The following is a 21,509-nucleotide window of genomic DNA, read 5'->3' as shown; positions in this document are numbered from 1 at the left end:
CACCTTAATGCACGCTGAAATCAATGTGAAATTGAACTGAAAATTGAACTTTCAGCTCAGTAATGTGGAAGACATGTTGTTATTAAATCTTTTCCTATAGCCATGAAACCGGCTGACTGATAGTTGAACGCTTTTGAATGCGTGTTTTCAAAACCATGGCACCATGGGGTGTTTTATTGAGACCCTCCCCTTAGTCCGCTGGAGACGGCTTCACGGGGGCTCCATAGCCGCCACTTAGAGAAAGTATCGATGGAACATCAGCCACCTAGCAGGCTGTGATTAGCTGATGTGGGGAGCTCAATTCAGCGTTGGTAGGGGGGCTTCATTGCTCTCGATCTGGGCGGCATCTGTTGCGCCCACCACCCCCGTTTGGCAGGACAGGTGTTTTGGTGTAGGCCGCGCACAAACTTCTGGGTCTCGCTGTAATCTCCGCTGCGGCCCCCCTCATAGAAGTCACCACAGTTTTCCCGACCGGTACCGTGTTTGTGTGCGCGTGTGTGCGTCCTCGAGCGCGAGCGCGCGCGCACGACGAAAGCCAGCTGGCACGAGTCGCCATGGTAACACACACCGGTTTCACGAAATCCGTCGGTGCTTAAGGGCAAGAGAGGAGAGATGAATAAACTAATGAGATTATAAATTATTGTCGGTATAGCTGAACAGTCGGGGTATTTTTTTTTTTTTTTTTACCGGGATGCGTAACCGGGCAACGTGAGGAGAAAGTTTATGGGGCCCATTGTCTGTGACTCTGTTGTGTCTCCTGTAATCTGTTTATGATGAGGAACTGAACTGGCTCCTCTGGTGAGGAGGAACCCACCCTGCGCGCTTTGTGCCTCATATAAAAACTAGCAGGGCAGCCGCCTTATTGCATGATTAATTCCGGCGCCTGCCCCCCTCTTTTCCCCTCCCTTCTATGAATTACCTAGTTGTCTTTGAGATGAGGAGAGGATTCTCCATTACTACGCCCAGGTTACAACTCCGCGCATTGCACGTCTGTTCAGCAGACCAGTGCCGCAGCTCCCACGGGCTGCACTGTGGAGAAGCGGACCTGCATCCTAAAGCCAATCGTTTTTTTTCCTCTTTTCCTCTCTCTCTCTAGCTCTCTCTCTCTCCCGGTTTTTATCCTCCACCTCATTGCAGTCTTATCACGTCTCTCCCCCCCCCACCCGCTCTGGTCCCCCCTCCCTCCCCATCCGCCTCAGCCGCTACAGGAGAGGAGAGAGGGAGCGAGAGAGAGAGGGAGAAGAGTGCGGCTGAATGTGAACGACATGTCGACAGTCAGCCTCTAAAGTGTTTTCTCGGTCGTTCTCTAATTCTTTGGCGGCGGACTGAGTGAGTATTACCCGCATCCCTGCTCTGCTAAGCGTCGCTGTGTGGATCAGAGAGGCTGGTGAGGAGAGACAGACAATGAGGAATGCAATTGGATTGCGTTGCTCTGCCAAGGATTTTCATACATAGCCTGGTAAATGTCTTAATAGGTTCTGTTAATGACTAGGCTGTTTAATTGGTCATGCCTTAATTATTCTAACTATTACAATTTGTGTGCGTAATGTTAGGGGCTAATTGATTTTCTTGAAAGGCTATGAGCTATCCAGGCTCATATCCCCATACATTTGATCAGTGATGCTGCTGCTTGCCTGATAGTGCAGATCTGTGCTGAGAGCAGGGGCCCATGTAAAAGCCGGTGTGAAGCTTGGTGAGTGAGTGTGTATTCTGACGGACAGAGAGGACAGAGAGATAGAGACTGGAATTATGTGACATGAATAATATGGTGAAGAATAAGCAGTGACTGTCATCTCTGGTTCGCTTGCGTCAGTGTGCAGGTCTGGAGGAGAGGGGAGAGTGAGAAGGAAAAAAAAAACTCAGAGAGACTAAAGAAAGACAGGGAGGGAAGCCACACCTGTGTCAGGACGGTTTTCAGATGGACATGAAGACAGAAGGACAGAGACAGACGCACGCAGAAGCACAGGCAGAGTTCTGGGCTGCCACCAGTCAGTGCTTAAGTCCTTTCGTTTCTTGTTACCATAATGATGCAGAGCTATGCCGACTGCTGACTAGTCCACTCGGCTGATTGGAGAAAGAGGCTTGACTGTGTTTCTTCTCATTAGGTAGAGATGCCCATCCAATAAAGCAGACTCTTAACAGGATGGATCCCAGTGGTCTATCTGGACTCTGTATTGATCTCCTCTATACAGGGGGGCCACGGTCCAATAATAAACAATACATATCTAGACTGAAGACCCAGTGGGACTCTGAATGGGCAGTATTTTGTATTGTTTTCCAATTTGTCCAAAACTGTTGAGCATGTAAGCCTGTTTTCTCCTGTGAAGCACAGATGCTCTGAACACTTTCATACACTGATGACTGTTTTTCACTTCTCCTTATGCTTTCTTCCTTTAAAATCGTGAGGTTTTCCAACAAGTATTGCAACATTACACTGGTTTGTTATGAAAGCTCACACTCATCTACACGTGTCTAGCTACCTGTTTCTGTACTTGGCAGGCTATAAAAGCCTACTTTTTGGATATGGTTTGACCTTTCTCACATTGTGTGCAACACACACGCATGAAACTTGGCTCCAGCACAGTTTCTCTGTGAGGCGGGCGTACATTGTGTGCAGGGCAAGAGGAGGGCTTTGATGTAATCAATATCAGATTTCAGCTGTTTCACTGTGAGCTCTCATCCTGAGTGGCAGCCTTGACTGACTTCTTGCTGCTTATGCAATCCCACTCTTCTCTCCCACCTCACCCATTTCCTCTTCTTTTGTACCTACTCTCTGCACATTACTCCTCCTTTATATGTCTGCCTCTCCTTTACTCCTTTCCTTCCCCTTGTTCCCATTTTTCCTCCTCCTCCTCCTCCTCCTCTTCTCATTTCTACCTCTCCCTTCATCTTTTCCCCGTCATAATCATCTCCGTGATTGCTCTTCCTCTCCCGGGCGGTGATGTTTTCACTCCTGCCTCCTTGTCTAACTCGCTGATGCTAGATTATTGCTGTATGATTACAGCTACCATACCATCATGATCATTATTGCATTTCGCATGGCAGTGTTCAACACTGTATGAGCAGATCGAGATGCTTTATCCAATTTAGATCTCATTAAGACTCGAGAGGAAATATCCCCGTGCAGCACTCACAATCTCAGCTGTTTTTCGCTTTTCTTGTCTTTGTTGTTGTGCCAGGAGTTCTTGTTATTACCGCGCCACTCTCATCATCGTCACGACCATCATCGCTATCGCCGTCAGTTCACGTCCCTGCCTGTCGTCGCACTGATTCACACCACCCCCACCTTTTGAAATTTTTTTTGAAGAGTTTTGATTTTGCAGCAAAGCTTTTCACTCCACTGTCATTATCACAATAATGATTATGACAGGACTCGATGGCTGTTGATAACCCAACGTATTTTTCTGATTGATAATATGGGGTATTTTGTGCCTCATCCTTCTGTTCTCTTGATTGCCATTCATCTTATTAAATGGAGCAGTTCATTAGACAGAAGCGTTATGAGTCTGATTTGCATTCACCCATATTCATATTGCATACATTAAAATAACACATGCGTGACATTTCGGCTTCACCCGGCATTTGAAAACACAGATGAATACATTCATCACAAGCTTTGCCCACCCCCTACCCCAGCACTCAGAAAGCCACTCGGAAAAAGGATAAAACGTGATTCACAGGTGAACTAGCCCACGTGCGTGCCTTTGTTTTGCATTTTCAATGTCAACATTTGAATTTTTAATTCAAAAGAGACATTGTAGCAGCTGAGAGATTCTTCAGCCTGTTGTTTTGTGTTGAAATCAATTTGTCCTGGTTTTGTAAACCCTCTAAGCCTTGTTTTCCTGTTATGAATACAAGCACATGCATACATGGTTGACGGCTATCATATCATACTGTGGCCTTCCTGTACAGCTTCATTCCACTATAATGCTGTTCCGTCCCCATGACACTACACTCTGTGTGATTTAACATTTATTTTCTGACTGCTTTAGTATGCCTCTGATGTATCATCCATCTGATTCATCCTGAACTGACTTTTGCTGCTGCCTCCCTGGCTGTTTGCCCTCTGTTAACAATGCGTTTGTGTGATTGTGTGTGCGTTTGCCTCACCGTGCAGTGCGGTGAAGGCCTGATGCCGGGCTGTAGCCGCAGGCTGTTGAGCTGAGAGGGAGAAGCAGGAGGATGCAGTGGGTCACTCTGGCGGTGGCCCTGGGGTGTGCGCGTCTCTCCCAGGCGTCGCACACCCCCACCCCTACCCCCACCTCCACACACACCCCTCTCGTGGACAACTCCGAGGAAGAAGTGGACGAGCCGTGCTTCGAGCCGTGCACGTGCGAGGTCAAAGAAGGTGTGCTACACGTGCACTGCGATGGGCGGGGCTTCACAAATGCCAGCCAGGTATGGCTTTCTTCATCATTTGTCTGGCCACGCATGTGGAGCTGCACTTTACTGCGCTGTCACTTATCTTATTATCTAATATATCTCCCAGTCTAATATCCTGCCTCTAATGTGGCTTAGGGCTGTTTCTAACTGCTAAATTTATGTAATTAATAAGATAACTAATCAGACCTCTAATTAATCATTCAGGTGTCACAGTCATGGGTCCGCCCTTTCAAACTCAACCTCCAGAGGAACTCTCTAAGGCGTCTCTATAGCAACGGGTTTCAGCACCTTGGCAACGCAGTGTCGATAAACCTTGGCAACAATGCTCTCCAGGACATCCGAGTGGGAGCCTTCCACGGGCTCGCCAAACTGAGACGTCTGTACCTCCACGAGAACAAGCTGGAGGTTTTCAGAAATGACACCTTCGCCGGCTTAGAGGCTCTGGAATACCTCCAGGTAGTCCCGAAGAGTTAATCCGTGTTGATTATCCACGATTGACTTAATTATTGACAAATTTGTCCAGGATTACTATAGATAGCTGTGACAGAAATAATCAATGGCTAGCAGGTGGCCTGTGTGAAAGGATCTCCTCAAAATCTCTGTGCATTTTTGCAAACGGAGAGCTCTCAGTTGAGTTTACTTTCCAATTCGAGCAATTACTCATTCGTCACATCTTTTCTTTCTTACCTGCAGGCCGACTACAACGTGATCAAACGAATTGATAGCGGTGCTCTGAGGTTCCTCTACAAGCTCCGTGTTCTCATCCTGAATGACAACCTCATCCCTAACTTGCCTCCTCATCTGTTCAGGTTGGATTCTGATTATTTTACTGCAGAGCTTTTAAATTATGCCAGGACTGATCTGTAGAAATATCAGTGTCTGACACAATTAGTCACGCTGTACTGCTGAATTAATGTTCCTGTGGCATACTATTTCATATCATCAGAGATGGATTAATCATCAGATAAAATGCTGGCTCCTCTGTGATGGAATGTGTGAATTTTATTTTACTATAACAGTGTCCTTTCATGTGAACTAGCAAACTATATCCCTCCTCCTCCTGTACCAGATCCGTGTCTCTGACTCATCTGGACCTGCGGGGAAACCGTCTGAAGAGCCTGGCATATGCTGGGACCCTGGAGTACGTTGGCCGCTCCCTGATGGAGATACAGCTGGAGGAGAATCCCTGGAACTGCGGCTGCGAGGCAGTGCAGTTACAGCAGTGGCTCGGTCAGATTCCCTACACGGCGGTAGTCGGGGATGTTACATGCGAGTATCCCTTCCACCTTCACGGTAAAGACCTGAGGGAAATCCCCCGCAAAGAACTGTGTGCCGACCTGCCAGATAAAGAGCTGCAAGCAGTGGGGAGTGGTCCATCAGCAGGATCACAACCCCAGCATTTGCCCCCTAACTCTAAACACCAACCTGGGCGAGTCAGACCAACTAAGCCCTCCTCTATGGTGCACGGCTCCCGCCAGAACACACATACTTCCTCCACTTCGTCATCCTCTTCCTCTGCAGAGCGTAAAGACAGGGAGAGGCACCCAAGGCCGACTAAAAGGCCTCGACCCTCCAGAACATCCCCCACGCCACGCAGTCTGATGCCCAACCAGAATCCCCCGGTGGCTGGTTACCAAACACGGCCCCCTATTCCCATCATCTGTCCCCTGGGCTGCACTTGCAACCTGCACATAACTGACCTGGGTCTCACCGTCAACTGCAAAGAGAATGGCTTCCTCAATGTGTCCCAGCTCACACCTCGGCCTCTCAACGGCCGCAAGCTCTACCTGAGTGGAAATTTAATACAGAGGATCTACCGCACAGACTTCTGGAACTTCTCCAGCCTCGACATGCTTCACCTGGGGAACAACCGCATCTCGTACCTTCAGGAGGGCGCTTTTTCCAGCCTGACGAGCCTGAGGAGCCTCTACCTGAACGGAAACAATCTGGAGAGGCTGAGCCCCCACATGTTTCTAGGATTGCAGAATCTAAGGTAAGAACCTTTTGGATCAGTCACACCATTTACTTCTATTCACTTCAGACATACATATTAATTAAAACCTCATCAGCTTAGGTATTTAGAGATTTGTTTATAAGTATGTGGAAATTAATTTCACTGGAACGGCACAGAGCAGAACATTTTGATTACCATTATGCCGGAGTTTGATTGAAATGGAAGGTGCCCAGTCTCTTCCAGAAGTGTCATTTGTTAGTCACGCTGCCTGATGCCATGCTTCAGTTTGGGTGTGAGTGACAACGTGAAAATTAATGGGTTTTTGTTGTATTTGCATACAGAGGTGTCGATAAGGCGGTGAGACATTTGGATTTTTTGCCAGGATTCTTTTTTGAAGAATAAGAAAAGCTTAAAATAAAAGCACACTGTCAGAGTGATGCATATTTATGTCATCATCAGAATAAGACACTTCCTTGGTTAATAACCTATATCCAAAGTCAGTCATTAAACAGTGAGGAAGACAGCAGAGCAGACTGCAAAGACCTCTTTTAGCCTTTTGGCTTTCAGCTCCACTATTTTATATTTAAAGACAGGGTTCAGGAAAAAAAATCTCCATAGCCATTTATTTGACTATTAATCAATAATAAAAATCCTCTCTGGACTTTTCAAAATGTCTACCTCTTAACCTCTTGTTAGCCTTTGTTAGCGACTTAATGGTGAGGGAGCTGTACAAGTCATTTAAACCAGATCCATCACTTATTCTAGCAATTGCACTACTGGATGACTAGCATGCACAGAGAATTCTCCAGCTGTACTCTGCACATATTTCTGTTATTTAAAAAAAAAAAGAGTCCTTTTAATTTGATCTAACAAGATAATCTGATACGCAAAGGCCAGTGTTAGTAGTCATCAGTGCAAAATTACACAATTTTATTTGATAGTGATCAGTTTATAGCTGCGAACAGGGGATGAGAAGATGAAATCCAATTTCTGGTGTGACTTTGTGACATGAATATTCATTGATGTGTTTGCCATGCACGGCCGCGGCACATACTTGGAAGTTAAATGTATGAAAAGGCATCAAAAGGAATGACCAATTTATGCAGAAAGGAAAATGACCTTAGTGCATCACGAAATCACGAGATACAGCTTAGATACAACATACCGATAGTCTCTTTGCTTGTAAAGTCTGTGACACTGCCATCTTCTCTCCTGTCTTTAGGTACCTTTATTTTGAGTACAATGAGATCCGTGAAGTCGATCCCGGCACTTTCGACTCCATGCCATCCCTCCAGTTATTGTTCCTTAATGCCAACCTGCTGCGGAGTCTCCCTCTTGGTGTATTCTCCAGAGTCAATCTAGCCCGCCTAAACCTTCGAAACAATCACCTGCTACAGCTTCCGATGGAGGGCGTGCTTGAACACCTCACCGGACTGGTACAGGTTAGTGTAAATTACTACATTACTAACCGTATTTACTGAATGGCTGTGGCGGTGTGGATGCAGGTGGATGCTTGAGAACACAATTCTGGTCTGCTAACCTCTGTGTGTGCAAATGAGTCAGATACCTGGCATGAGGCTTTCAGCTAATTTAGGCCAAATAACATGTATTTTGCTGACTGACAGTTGCCGGGTGGAAAAATAGAGATTATTGAATTGGATCACCCCCGTTGATTTGCTACACAAAAATGTGCATAATTATACAGAGCGTATTTATTTCAAATGTCAGCCGATGAGATTAAAAGAACTAATAGATTGCCAAGACACATTATATTATCACAGCTTGATGAAATAAACAAAACAACCTGAAATCTTGGATCAAGCCATGGCCACGTTTAAAAACTTCTGGCAGCCCCTGGTCTCCTGGCCTCTGGCACAGCTGCAGTTTTCTCTGTCATCTGTAGCGTCTGTTGTTTTGCAGGCTCTGCTGTGGCTTGTGGGACTATGGTTGCGCCTCAGGTATTCTAATTGGAAAATTGCAATTGACTTGATTTGCATAAGTGGTCTTAATAAATCAGGAGCTAAACTGGAGAAAGCTGAACCTCTCAAGTTTTTGTGAATGCTTGTAATTAAAGTACCTTTCAGTAAATAGACTGTATAAACTGCTGTTATGTGGTAAATCCAGCTTTTTGTGAGAGCTTACCTCGCACATTTGACTGCAGCTTTATGTGACTGGTTGCTATACACAGCGCACCAATAAGGACAGAAAGCGAGGTGTTACATTTTTTTTTTTATTATCCTGCTTCCTCTCACTTCAGCAAATTTAGTGTACCAGGCTTTTCTTAGACAGCCCGAGTAGAATGAGGTAAGGTGGGTGTAGATTAGCCCAAATGTCATTGTGAATTTCCATTTTTCTTTGCTCCATGCAAAATTCCTGATCCTAGGTAGTGTGGGTGAGACTGGCAGTTCAGAGGCTGTTTCTAAATCTTTGCTCGAGGAAGGGACGACAGTAGTTCACGGAGCTGGAGGAGCCATGTAAAAGTGTATTATGGGTTTTTCTTTTACACTGTTATACACCTCTGATGTCCAAGAGCATTAAAGCATTGACCAAATGGAAGCACACAGTGGGCTGTATTCATAAAGCTCAGTGGTACGACCATTGTAGTCCCTCAAATCTGTGCCACAGTAATTGAATACATTCATTTACCAGGGTTGTTATTACTCTGACAAAGCCACATTAAGGCTGCCCATAGACCACGTAAAATAATGTGACAATGATATCACCTGTTGACTTACTGCTGGCCTGTTTGAAGCTCGGGATGAGGGATTTCTGGGCGCTGGCGTGTGCTTTTGGAGCCAGAGTTTGCACAGAAAAAAAAAAAAAATCAAAGGGTAACGCAGATGGAAACGGGGTTTAGCTCGCAGCTGCAGTAAAAAGCAGTCCATTTTGTTAATCATAAAACAGCAGCATGTATAGCTTAGAGTCATTGTCACCATCAAGAGCAGGATTATACAGTTACACCCACTTATATACACTGATATGAAAATACCCTGCTGATGTCAGTGTAATTAAAAAAAAAACAAAAAAACAATATTAGCGTGACACCAGGGAGAAAAATTCAAATCACTCTGGTGTTTATGATTTCTTAACTAGAAAACGAATAGCAGCTCAACAGCAGATGAACCTTAAACCAAAGAAACTCGAGTTAGGTGACTCAGTATCTGAGAGGATGCCAGAAATTATATATGTACAGTTCAGAAACACATATGTCTTTCTCAGTAAATGCAAAGGACGTGTTGTGCAGCAGAGCAGCGCTTCCCTGTCATTGCCAGCCGTAATGAAGAAACTTGCCCATGGCCATGTTTCACTTATATAAAGACAAACAGCAAGTCTGTCTCTGTCCGGCGATAACAGCTGTAAAATGGCCATTTGTTGCTTTTACACTTTGGTTCTGTGTGGATTACAGAAACAAGATGTGAAGTATTAGAGAGATTTAGAGGTGGTGGTAGGTGGATTTGCTTATCTGGACAGAGCTATGCTAGCTGCTTCCAGGCCTCTTCTAGCTGTAGCTTCATATTTAGAGGGTTTTTTCTTCTGCAGATGTAAATATGGAATCTTCTCAACACAATAACAAGCAGTCAGAATGTTTATGAAGGTGAAAACAAGTTATATTTTCTTGCAATACAAGCCAGCATTTCAACTGAAATTGCACATGAAAGGCATTTTTTTTTCTTTTTTAAAATAAAAGTGAAAGCATCTGTAATCATTTTAAACGGTGCTCTGAAAAGATGTGTTTTCTGTTTCAGCACAAAAGACGTCTTTGGTCTCATTGACTGGCTAAGTACTCTGATTTAGCATTAAATGCCAACTCATGCAGGTGCGCTGTGAGGTGAAATTTCTTATAGAACAAAGGTGGGATTGATAAGAGTAATGTCGTGTTAATAGCCACTCAAATTAAATTATGTGTAGGTAGCTAAACACATAGGCAGTGTTACCAAAGAGCTATTAAAATGACTTAATGTAGTAAAAAGTTAAGTTCTTTGTCAAAGAGTTTTCAAAAGAAACAAACTGAATTCCATTATAATTCTTTTTAAACACAGAAGCTGTGACTGTGCACTTGAAACTGGGATTTTTGTCCATAATGTGTTCACATATGGAGATATAATAAATGGCCATAACTATCTTTAGCAGCTGTGACAAGCAAATTCTTCTTCTAGGGTCTACAGTCTGTTTGGAAGAGCTGATAGAACCGCTTCCATCGCTGGGTGCTCTTTCTCATTTTATTTTATTTTTTCCTCAGACCCTCATGTCCCCATAATAACAGTTTGCGGCACATTTCAAAATCAAGATATCTCATACAGCTGCATTAAAAGACAGTGTTTATTTTCCCTCCGAATAAAAGATCAAGGCCTTCTTTCCAGGCTCGCCATGTTGCGCTGATGTTCAGCAATCACACGGAGGCAGAGATGCCAATTTCTTCACCGACACCAGCCTCAGTGGACCAGAAACTCTTGCTCTTTGCTCTGTGCTATTACTACCGCTCTCTCTCCAGCTACATGAAACACAAACAGCTGGATAGAGAAAGTTCATGCCCCTTCTCGAGGGGTTGTTGAAGTCGCTCGGGAAAATATAGGAAATCGCTATCTGAGGTAGAAGTCTATGAAGAGAGCACGAGCACACCATGAAAAATGAATTACAACACTTCAAAAAATAGAATAAAATCAAAATCTGTGTGAGTGCACTCAATACCACAATCTGATGAAATATAGAAGTGTAAGTGGAGAGCATTGATACGTTAGTGCTTTGACATAATTCTTTGGCTTTCTGTGCATAGCATCTCACACTCTGCCACTGTAGCCGTAAAGACAAATTTTAAATGTACACGTTTTTCAGAATAAACACAATTTTGCATATGCTGCAGGTTCTTCTTCAGTCTTTTCGTGTTCGCTCTGTGTGTGTGTTATTCAAAAGACAATGAAAACCATTCATCAGTATGGAGAAGGCTTGGCAAGCTGAAGCTCAGGGGTGTCTCGTCACCAGAGACTACAGCAGAATCCCTGCGCCAGAACCTCCAAAACCTGCTTGTATTGACTCTATTTCTGTGAACTAACTGGAGCAATTCTAATGACTGACAGGATGTTTGGGCAAAGTGATCAATTAGAAGGCACACGGCTCACTAAGAACGTTCTGAATTTCTCCCCTGATGTGAATTTTTTTTATAGCTCTCAAATAAAGTTTGGATGATTATTGCCTGATCTTTGCTCTCTGTCATAATGATTAAAAACCCACAAGAGCAAATATGCTCTTCTGCGGTTAAAGCAGGGCCATTTCAGTCTTTTATTTAAGTCAGGCTGAATATATTTTCTGACAAAAGAGGGTTTCCAATATATCATCGCAGGCTGGATTAAACCAATGAATGCCGGTTTGGTTAGTGTGCCACTTTTTATTGTCAATTTAGTGTACGTGACTTACTCCAAGCCTTTGTGTTCACAGAACGTGCATAATGGTATCATGCGCTCATATTTTCCCCGCACCTGCCGGGCTAACTGAGGGTCTATAATTTCCTGTCACAACACAAGCTGTGATTGACAAGTTGACAGCAAATCGCACACTAGGTGACCAGGCGTATAAATTGTAAACAGTGTTGGATGTGTTGGACAGATGCTTTGAAAAGAGAAGGGGATAAAGCCTTTGGGATTTGCGTGAAAGAAAACAATAAAATGCTTCAAGAATTTCCACCAGATGTAAGACTGTCATTATGAAAGTTATGAAACAGCAAAAACAAACCGACACTTTGGTCATGCAGTGTTTCTTTAAAATGTCACTTTGCTCATTCGCGCTGCGTTAGAGGCTAGATGCGTCACAGTAATGCGGTGGATGCTTTTCAGTGGACTTTTAATATGAGTGAGTGAAAACTGCAGCATAGTTTCTCTTCGCCTTCCAGTTGCAATTACGCTATTATGAAAGCCACACAAAAAGCCCACAGTGGGCTAACTTCAATAAAGTGAAGGAGCATCCGGTTGTTCAGTGTGAGGCATGAGGAGGTAGCTGTATCATGGCTCCCACAACAGCAATGCTGAATCATCTCGGAACGCATCCATCTATTCCTGCAAGCCAGGGAGATAGCCTAACCGAATTAGCATGACAACATTTGTGCGAGCTCCTTGGAAGTGTGACAGAGAGAATATCAGCTTTCATTGCCAATGTCATTGCTAAAGATATGGAACAGATGAGTTCTGTAGACAATACAACGTGATGTAAGTGATTCCCTTCGTGCATAATCTGCTTTAAGCTTTTCAGAGCGCGGCAAAGTGAATATTTGAGTTTGTTTTAAGGCGTACAATCAATAGCTGGCAATGAGAAAATGGATTTGCACGCATACCTATTGGATTATAGCACAGAGGAGAGTTGCATCACATCCTGTTAAAAACAAAGTGCTGTGATACTCTTGCACGCTCGTCACAGAAAAGCTGCCGGTGAGTTTTATGAACAAGCACTAATATAGAAACTCTGAGCGGTGTCTATTCAAAACTTTTTTCTATGAGAGCCCTCGCTGCTGGGAAGAGTTGAATATTGAGGATATATCCAGCCTGGGCACCATCATCTGGTAAATGCAAGCACTTTAATGTTTTGATGACCCTCTAATGAGAGTATTTACATAATCTGTGCATTCATCACATGCATATTTTAAAAATAATTTGGAGCTACTGGTCAGTGTGGAGAGCCATTATATCAATTCTGAAAAACTCATTTTCCAAACCTTATTACTTGGAAAGGGTTAGAGATATCATTTTTCTGGTTGTCATCTAAATAGGAGTCGGAGCCATCGGCCCATTCTTCAGCACAAAGTCAGGGAAATTATCTACTGCATGGCAGACCAGTAATTACACTATAACTACACAATGACAACACACTGTATTTTTAATGTATTTCTCCAGGTGGACCTGCAGCAGAACCCATGGGAGTGCAACTGTGAAGCTGCTCCACTGAAGCGTTGGCTGGAGGGGCTCAGCGCTGTGGTTGTGATGGGAGAGGTAGTGTGCCATTCCCCGGATAAGACCAAAGGTGTAGACCTGCGATCCCTCTCCATGGAGCTGCTATGCCCTGAGCTGGAGCCTCAAGAGGACCAGGACCAGGAGGAGCAGACGGCCACCTCCACGGCTGCAGACAGAGGCGTGTCGGTTGACTACCCCGGCTCAGGCGTCGGTCCCCTTCCGGAGAAGAATTCAATCCCTCTGTCGGTCTTAGTGCTCAGCCTGCTTGTGTTGTTTGTCTCTGCTTTCTTTGCGGCTGCGGCACTAATCGCCTACGCCCTGAGGAGGAGAGACAAGCTGCCGTTCCGCCGCCAGGGAGAGGTGGATTTGGCCGGCATCCAGATGGAGTGCGGGATCTTCACCGAGCAGACGCACCACCATCATCATCACCACGGCCTCCCAGAGACGCCGCCTCTACCTCTGCCTGAGCACAACCACGTCTACGACACCATTCTGCCCCCAGAGGTCGCCGCCAAAGGCCCTAACCCTGCGGCGGCATCGCACATGTGTAGCAACCCCATCTACAAAGATGAGCAGGACGCAGCGGTGAAACAGCGGCCGCAGCAGCAACAGACGTTTGCAGCTTCGAAAGAGTGCGAGGAGGGTTACTGCTCTGCAGCAGAGAAGGAGAGGGAGTGGGCTCTGGAGGTGTCCTCGTCACCCATCAACACTGTTACAGGAGCCATGGGACCACTCGCTGGCCTCCACGGGAACGGCATCCTGTGCCCCACAGTAATCGACAGCCAGGGCCCCACTCCTAAAGTGGAGCTGGTGGACTGTCTCTTCAGACTCCCAACTCCTGAGTTCAGAGATTTGCCAGATAGGTATGTGAGGCCCCCGCCCCGCTACCCTCACCCCCAAGACTCCAAACAGGACACGAGACCCGACCAAACGCTCGTGGTCACCACCACCACGAGCTCCACTCCAGGTGGTAGCAGTCAGAACGAACAGGGAGCTGGAGAGCAGAGAGCCAGACTGAGGACCACACCAGACTACATGGAGGTGTTAGACCGCTCTTACCAGTTTTAACGGGCCTCCTCTTTCTCCCCCTCCTCATCCTCCTCTTCCTGCTACCCATCTTCTCTTGTCTCTTCATCATCTCTCTCTCTGGTGGTGACTCATTCAGTAACAATGACTTCTGTACAGAGGTTGGCTTTGAGAGGAGCCTGTGGGGGAGCGGGACTACACTACACGCTATGTTTATTCCTGGATAACGAGCTGAGGTCACTTTTTGTATTTTCCCCACTACTGGCATATAGGTTGGTTTTTTGGCAAGGAGTAGCTGATCACAGATCTCTGCCTGGAGGCAAAACTTCAGCTGCAGCTACTACAGTATCCTTTTCTTTTTCTTTTTAAAGTACTGAGGCTCGGCTTTTCTACTCGGCGCCACAATTAGCGGGAGACGGCATGGTGGTGGTGGTAGTGGGCGTTGATGCTCATAATATTGCTCTCAAAAGACCTGCGTGGAGGTGAAACACACCAGCTCTTCAAAGCATCATCAAACACAGAGTCGTGAACTGTGACAGCCTCGAAGTTTAGAGCGAGCTGGGTGGACACGTTAGGATGGAGACCAGACAGAGAAAAGCAAGAAGAAGAGAAGTAACTGAAAACAGCCAAGTGCCTTAGCAATGAACAGCCAGCAGTGTGGTCAATGCTTATTTTTCTATGAATACAGATCTATTTATCTAAACAAAGAGGTTTGACTACCAATGGATGGGACGCTGATGGACGACTGAGACTAATCAAAAACCCGCCGAGTAATTGCATTCCCCTGGATGAGCCAAAAATAATAATATGCCCAGTCAATATTGGAGTTGTTTGTATGCAGTTCTGTTCATTTTCATCATCTCATCCAGTTAACTTAATTTGTTTAACCGGTTGATTTTTTTTTTACAGGGCTACGATGATGGACATATCCAGGAATAGTTGTTTGCTGTGTGAAATTATAAAACGATTCTGGTTTTATGGGAAAAAAAAAAGATACAGATTTTTTTTCTTTGGTTTGTTTGACTGAAAGACAAAACAAAGGAAATTACAGAAGGACATTAAGGCAATGGATGCATCTTGGATTTCTTAATCAGCCAGACTTAATGGGGCCAGGAGGACCTCTGCTGCACATTTTCATTTTCATCGGACACAGGCACAGAGGTTATTGTATTGATTTTTAAGTATTTCTCAGAGGAAAATTGAATGGCAAAAAAAGATCAATGGACAAAAAAAAAAATTAAAAACAGGATGTAAAAAAGGCATTTTTTGTCTAAAAAAAACAAAAGAGACAGACACTTCTATCAACTATCGATTATTATCTTTTACAGAGGTACCTTTTTATGCTTTCATCTCTTACCAATAGTAGAGGCAGTTGTGAATATATTTATTCTTAGTTTTCGCGTGTTGAAGCTCTCCTGTAAGGGATCATGTTATATTAATGTATAGGATGGTTCTGCATCTGGTTCAGCCTTCTTACCGCCGACCCACGAAATACAATAAAGGGTGCTACATAAAAAAAGCTACTGTGTAACCGCTTCACACATACATACACTTGCCCTGACCCCCATAAATGCACACTCACTCTCCCTGTTGCTTTAATAGTGTATGAAAGAGACGGCTTGAGGTATGCTAAGCCTCTAAGCTTGTCCATGCAGCGTGTTGCGGAGATCAGATGAGAGTTGAGCAAAGCTGGCTGCCTGCAGGGTTCCTCACACACTAACGGGTGGAGATAGAAGCTAATAGTGTGAAATCTACCACATTAACGGTATAAAATAAATACAAGTCCACTGGGTGAAATAAGGACATAACTGGGGGCCCTGTGGCCAAGGTCGTGAATTGCTAGTGTTTCTTTCATAATGATCTTCCCTCTCTCTTCTGCTTTCATCTTTCCATCTGATTTGCTCCTTTCTCCCCTTTTCCTCTGCTCTTTATTCCTCTGCTCTCCTCCTCACCTTTTCCTTTTGTTCTTTCTTCTCTCCTCTATTTCCCCTTCCTTCTCATTGCTCTGGCTGTCAGCTCAGCCTCGCAGGACGGACACGGAGAGGTGCTGTTCAATATGCTGCTCAACACACAGGTAGCTCACATTCAAGTGTGTGTGTGTGTGTGTGTGTGTGTTTTGTTTCTTTCTGCTGTGCTCTTTCCATCCTTCGGTGATGAGTGCAGTTCTTCAGACGCCTCCTCACTCTCAGTGTTCAGAACTCTGTTGCACAGATAATCCCCCTGTGGGTGCGTTTGTGTGTGCGTGTGCGCACAGTCGCGACTTTGTGCATTCAGAGGGGTGTGCCTTTGTTTGTAGGTGTGTGTGTGTGTTTAAGAAAGTGTGTGAAGCCGGGGGTTTGTGCGGCTCGTCTGTTGGCATGTGCATGACGGGGAGGGTGAGTGCAGCGGCACAGCCTCAGTCCAGCCTTAATCCTCTAAGCTGTGTAGTTCACTCATGCCACATCAGCCCCATTGTGTCTACAGACAAAGAAGCCCAGTTAAAACTAAATGCCAGTTAGAGCAACAAACGACTAATTATAGCATCATTCTCTCCGTCCTGTTCGCTCGCTTTCCCTCACTTTTAATGCTTCCTTCTCACTTCCTCGACCATGAGCATGTCTAATTTTTGCAGCCCTCTCTGCTCTGGACCCGTTTCAGAGAGTGTGTGTTTGTGTGGGTGTGAGCGTGTCGACGTGTGTGTGTTTGGCTCTTGCGTTTCCCTGTATGCTCGTGTATGTGTCTGTGTATGTGTGTTTGACTATCTGACAGCTTTGCCATGGTTCATGTGTTTGGGTCCTGTCAGAGCTGTCCTGTCACTGTGTGAAAAAAATCATTCATTTCCCAGAGTCGAGGATGAAAGAGTCTTTAGACTTCAAACGCCTGTGGGCCTCTGTGGCTTAGATTGCCTCTCGCTCTTCCACCACCACCGTGTCATTTATTCCTTAAAAAATACAACAACAAAAAAACCAGTGCGACTGTGGCATCGGTTAAGTAGAGATGGCAGAGACGTGGCGCGGAGCTGGACAATTAGCCTGATTAAAACACTGTCATTTTGCATAATAGATTTAGCCTGAGCTGCGATAGGCGGATCCTTCTGAGTGAGAGTGTGTGTATGTGCGAAAGCATGAAAACATATTCTTCTCTGCATAAACATGCGGAGTATTAAAAATGCACAGTTAGGCATGGTTTGAAAAGAGATCTATTTAAAAGTCATGGTGCATAACTGCACAAGCTTTGGTGTTTGGCCATGACAAATAGTTGTGGTTGAGCTGGTCATCGCTCGCAAACACACACACGCCACACACACACTCATAAACATTTACATCAATATATCAGCGGTGCAAATGTGTGCACACTTTCTACATACAAATACAAGTAAGCACGAGTAAACAAAGTCCATTTATATATGTACATAAACTGTACATACAAGCACATATACAAACACAGCGTCTGCTGCAGCGCTGTGATGTTGTTTGGTTGCTCTGCATTGCAGTAATCGGCTCCGCTCTTCTCCTCTGCTCTCACCCACAGACAATCACCGGCTCTCAATGGACAACATCAGCAAGGGAAATACCTACAAAGAGAGCGAGAGACATAGAGAGAGGGTGCAAGGGGGAGAGAGAGAGAGAGAAGGGGGGGACAGTGAAGGGAGAGTAAGGAGGATGCTGGAAGAAAGGGGATGATGAGAAGGTAGGGAGGGAAAGATGGACTAAAGAAGACAGAGAGATTTAAGGGCAGATGGGGGAAGATGAAAAGAAGGCGAGAAAGATCAGCAAGCGGGTGTTTCCAGGCTTAAGGCTGCTGGAGGACTTGTCATTTGCTTGCAAGAGGAGAGTTACTGTAGGCAGCAGGGCAGTGAGAAGAAAGAGGAACTTAGAGTAGATGTGCGAAACAGACTCAGATAATGTATCTGTCCATTACGGGGGCACACATTTCTGGCTGCCTCTGCTTTGTGTCTGCTCCTTGGCACGCGACGCCACCCACGTGATCTCTGCAAAGACCTGGAGCTCAATTACAAGTCTGCCAAACAGTTAAAAGATGAAGATTTTTGAGTCTTCTAGTGTAAAATGACAATACTTATTTACAGGCCTGTGAAGGAAAATGGCGGATTACTCGGCGTGGTGGCTAGGTGTTATTATAGTAAGCTGATATGTGTCTGTTACTGTGTCATTCTGCTGTTGCGCTAAGCTGGTATGGAGACACTAAGATGGCAGGGACCGGCCCGGTTGACGTTGAAAACATCACGCAGGCTTTACAGGGCCTTGTCTTGAAGAGTTTGTGTGTGCGTGCAGGGTCTGCGTCTTGTCAGTTTTAAGGTTTTTGTGTGCGAGAGATGAAGAACAGACAGAAGAAGGAAAATATGGGTGATCTTCACAGAAAAGCTATTTTAAGGGAAGTTGGTATCATTGAACAGATTTGCACCCGGATTTTAAGTCCCCATGCAACCACAAGGTTTTGAGTTTCCTGCTGGAAGAAGACACCGCTTGCCTCGGGTTCCTAGCAACTCCCTGAGAACGCTGCCACTAATAGAAAGCGAACAGAAACATAATTATGCTCGAAATGGCATTTTTGAAGTCTGATTTTCACTTGGAGATTGGCATTATTGATTTTTTAAATCCAATTTTCCATTTTTAAAAATTGACTACATACCAATTATTCGCTGGATTGAGACTTGGAGAAAAACTACAAAGCCTGAGGATCACTGTCTCTCTCTGAAACAGTGTTGACGCCACCATAAATTCTGATTTGTGAACGTGTCTCCCTGCTGTTTCCTTCGTAGTCAGAAGCGAGCCAGGAGCAGAGGATTAGAGCCTACCTCAACACTGGAATGCCTGGTGGCTGCTACTGCACAGCTCCCAACGCTTCCTAAATACCCCAGCTGGTGGTTTTTAGTTTTGAGAGGCAGTGGGCCACACAACTGTCGACTTTGCACTTCATTTATGATAAACTTAAGTCGGTCTTAATCTCTGCTCGTCGCCGTGTGTTGAACCAGTGTTTGGAACAACATGTTTATCTGGCGGGGAAGGCGAGTGGAGTGGGAGCCAGGGGAAGGCACCCGTTCATAGAGATAACCCAGAATGTCTTCTCTCCCTCCAAGTGAGGCTCTGAAACTGGGAGTGCGATTGTGTTTATGTGTCTGTGTGCAGGGCCGTAACAGTGATTTATGGGTCCTGTGCACAGAGGGGAGTTCTGGACCGTGGCTTTACTTTTTCATCACTGCAGTTATGGCATCAAACAACTAAATCCAACCAGCCACAACATAAAGTTCGCACACTTTGATCTCCCGATCGGTTACAGAAAAATCCTCGGGGAATGATGCCTTCAAAGCTGTTTTCACACATGAACCCCCAACAGTGTTGGGAGAATCAGACTGGGGATATTGTCCGGAGTCTCCGTTTATCACATGTAGCACACCGGAGAGTTTTGAGTCAAGCCTGCACTCTCTGATGGTTTCAACAATGACTTTACTTGGGCAGAGCTTTTAGCAGGCAGGACACATGATACCCACTCACCTGCCTGCTCTCAAGATAGCTAGCTGTGCTATTCCCACATGGGCTTAATTGGACATTATCCAACTTCATTCTAGAAAATGAAGTTATAGACTGTTAAAGGGGATCTACCCTTTAATTGTACCTCTATAATTTCAATACTGGACTCTACTAAAATAGATTTGTTTGATTCGCTGTTCAGAAAATCCTTATTTATCTTATACTGAGCTATTGGTGCACATCGGCTCTGTTTGAAACAAGCTGGTTTAGCTCTACTCCTTTTAAGGCCATCTTTAATTTCAGTTTGGTTTTCTCTCACTGGCTGCCCTTCGCAAACAGAAGTTTTGAACAGCATGTAGGTGTGGCTTCCATGGTCACATGCTGCGCTCACTGACCAATTCATTAGGTGCATCTTGCTAGTATTGGGGCACACCCTCTTCTTACATAGATTTAACAGCTTGCTGGAATCATTCCTCAGAGATTTTGGTCTATTTTCACATGTCAGCATCATGTAGTTGCTGTGGATTTGTTGGCTACACATCCATGATACAAATCTCCCTTTTCAGATGTGTTCCTGCATTGAGATCTGGGGACTATTTGGGTACTTGTCATGTTCAAGAAACCAGTTTATCTGCATTCGTGACATGCCACAATATACTAAAAAAGTAAATGATGTTCAGTTGATACTAAGTCACTCTGGTGCTAAGAACCATATTACACCATTACAACCATCCTAAACGGCTGGATGGATCCAAGCTTTCATGTTTTTATGGCACATTCTGACCCTACTAAATGTTGCAAGAAATCAAGACTCAACAGGCGTGCGATATTTTTCTAATCTTCTATTCTCAAGTGTTGCTGTGAATTGTAGCTTTAGTTTCCTGATCTTCTGTATACTTTGTTGTAAGGAGTGGGTTATTTGAGTCACTGTTGCTTTCCTATCAGCTTGAAGCTCTATGGCAATTCTCTTCTGACCTCTGGCATCAGCACTGTATTTTTACCAAGCGAACTGCCGCTCCCTTGATATTTTCTCTTTTTTGGACCATTCTGTGTAAACCCAAGAGATGGCCGTGTGGGAAAATCCCAGTAGATTAGCGTTTTTTGAAATATTCAGACCATCTCATCTGGTACTAAGAACCATGCCGCATTCAAAGTCACATAAATCACCTTTCTTCACCATTCTGACACTCGGTTTGGACATTTAGTTCTTACGTTCAGCTCTGCCAGTACATGTCTGCAAAAGTTCAGGACTGCAGTGTGGGTGAGAAAACAACTTAAGCTCTCGAGAATAAACAATTACTATTACTGTGCACATAAATGCATAAAGAAATCAATAGTGTTGCTATTTATGCCGATGAATGGTGGAAAATGCCATAATATTACTTTTAGTAAAGGTTATAACATTTTTGGTGCCTTAAATTTCACTGGAAACCAAACTTACCTTAATTCATTTAAGCTCAAGTCCAGTTCTTTTTAAATGGGATTACAACAGAGAGACTGACAGGAAATACAGTTAGAGAGGGATGTTGTGATGTCCCAAATGCAATACTTTAATATCAAACACTGCTTTTGTCTCAATCTTTGATATGCAAACACAGACAGACACACACACACCAGGTAGACTGATGATGCAATAAGGACATTGTTTAGACTGCTGCTGTTTCATCCGCCTATCCATCATAATGTAGTAACAAGTGAATCAGTGGCCAATATTGACATCTGTGAGAGTTATGATGCTCTCAC

At 44.7% G+C, this 21,509-nt stretch overlaps 1 protein-coding gene across 2 annotated transcripts; it reads left to right on the top strand.

The window, feature by feature from the left end:
• Positions 1 to 1,168: 1,168 nt before the first annotated feature.
• On the top strand, positions 1,169 to 15,817 carry LOC102299186 (SLIT and NTRK-like protein 3). Of its 2 annotated transcripts, none has more exons than XM_014337477.2 (7): positions 1,169 to 1,329; positions 4,118 to 4,398; positions 4,588 to 4,839; positions 5,077 to 5,192; positions 5,453 to 6,376; positions 7,560 to 7,779; positions 13,216 to 15,817. In XM_014337477.2, the coding sequence occupies exons 2-7, from the start codon at positions 4,183 to 4,185 to the stop codon at positions 14,338 to 14,340; spliced, it is 2,853 nt and encodes a 950-aa protein (XP_014192963.1). In that variant the 5' UTR covers positions 1,169 to 1,329; positions 4,118 to 4,182; the 3' UTR covers positions 14,341 to 15,817. The 2 variants fall into 2 exon arrangements, with proteins under 2 accessions (XP_014192963.1, XP_014192962.2); XM_014337476.2 differs by having other exon boundaries at positions 1,169 to 1,459.
• Positions 15,818 to 21,509: the final 5,692 nt, after the last annotated feature.

Source organism: Haplochromis burtoni, unplaced genomic scaffold (genome assembly GCF_018398535.1).
Source record: "Haplochromis burtoni strain Fernald_Lab_line unplaced genomic scaffold, NCSU_Asbu1 Contig_89, whole genome shotgun sequence".
In the NCBI taxonomy this organism is placed as follows: domain Eukaryota; kingdom Metazoa; phylum Chordata; class Actinopteri; order Cichliformes; family Cichlidae; genus Haplochromis; species Haplochromis burtoni.
The sequence above is the reverse complement of the archived record's forward strand: the minus strand, read 5'-3'. Positions and strand labels throughout refer to the sequence as shown.